Source organism: Merops nubicus, unplaced genomic scaffold (assembly GCF_000691845.1).
Source record: "Merops nubicus isolate BGI_N331 unplaced genomic scaffold, ASM69184v1 scaffold35882, whole genome shotgun sequence".
Taxonomy (NCBI): Eukaryota; Metazoa; Chordata; class Aves; order Coraciiformes; family Meropidae; genus Merops; species Merops nubicus.
In genome coordinates this window covers 9,450-9,676 of record NW_008593471.1, presented here as the reverse complement: position 1 = coordinate 9,676, position 227 = coordinate 9,450, and the positions used below count along the sequence as shown (strand labels likewise).

At 68.3% G+C, this 227-nt stretch overlaps 1 protein-coding gene across 1 annotated transcript in view; it reads left to right on the top strand.

Moving 5' to 3' along the window:
- Positions 1 to 227, top strand: part of LOC103768320 (embryonic polyadenylate-binding protein-like) — a gene marked incomplete at its 5' end in the record, with an annotated part of 7,083 nt that overhangs the window by 4,600 nt on the left and 2,256 nt on the right. Inside the window, 1 exon segment of the mRNA XM_008935462.1 lies at positions 47 to 186. Coding sequence (XP_008933710.1) covers positions 47 to 186 — 140 coding nt within the window.

Below are 227 nucleotides of genomic sequence, written 5' to 3'. Positions count from 1 at the left end.
GTTATTGTCGGGCTCCTCCCCACAAACACCCCCCCCCCTGTTGCAGCCAACATCGGGACACAGACGGTCAGCACCCGGGTGCCCTCCTCACCCACTCTGCCACGGGGTGCCCCGCAGTACAAGTACTCCTCGACCGTCAGGAACGCCCAGCCCATGGGACACGGGCTGCCCGTGGTGGCCCCACAGGTAAGAGTGGGGGGAGCCCCGGCGAGGCGCCCTGCCACTCA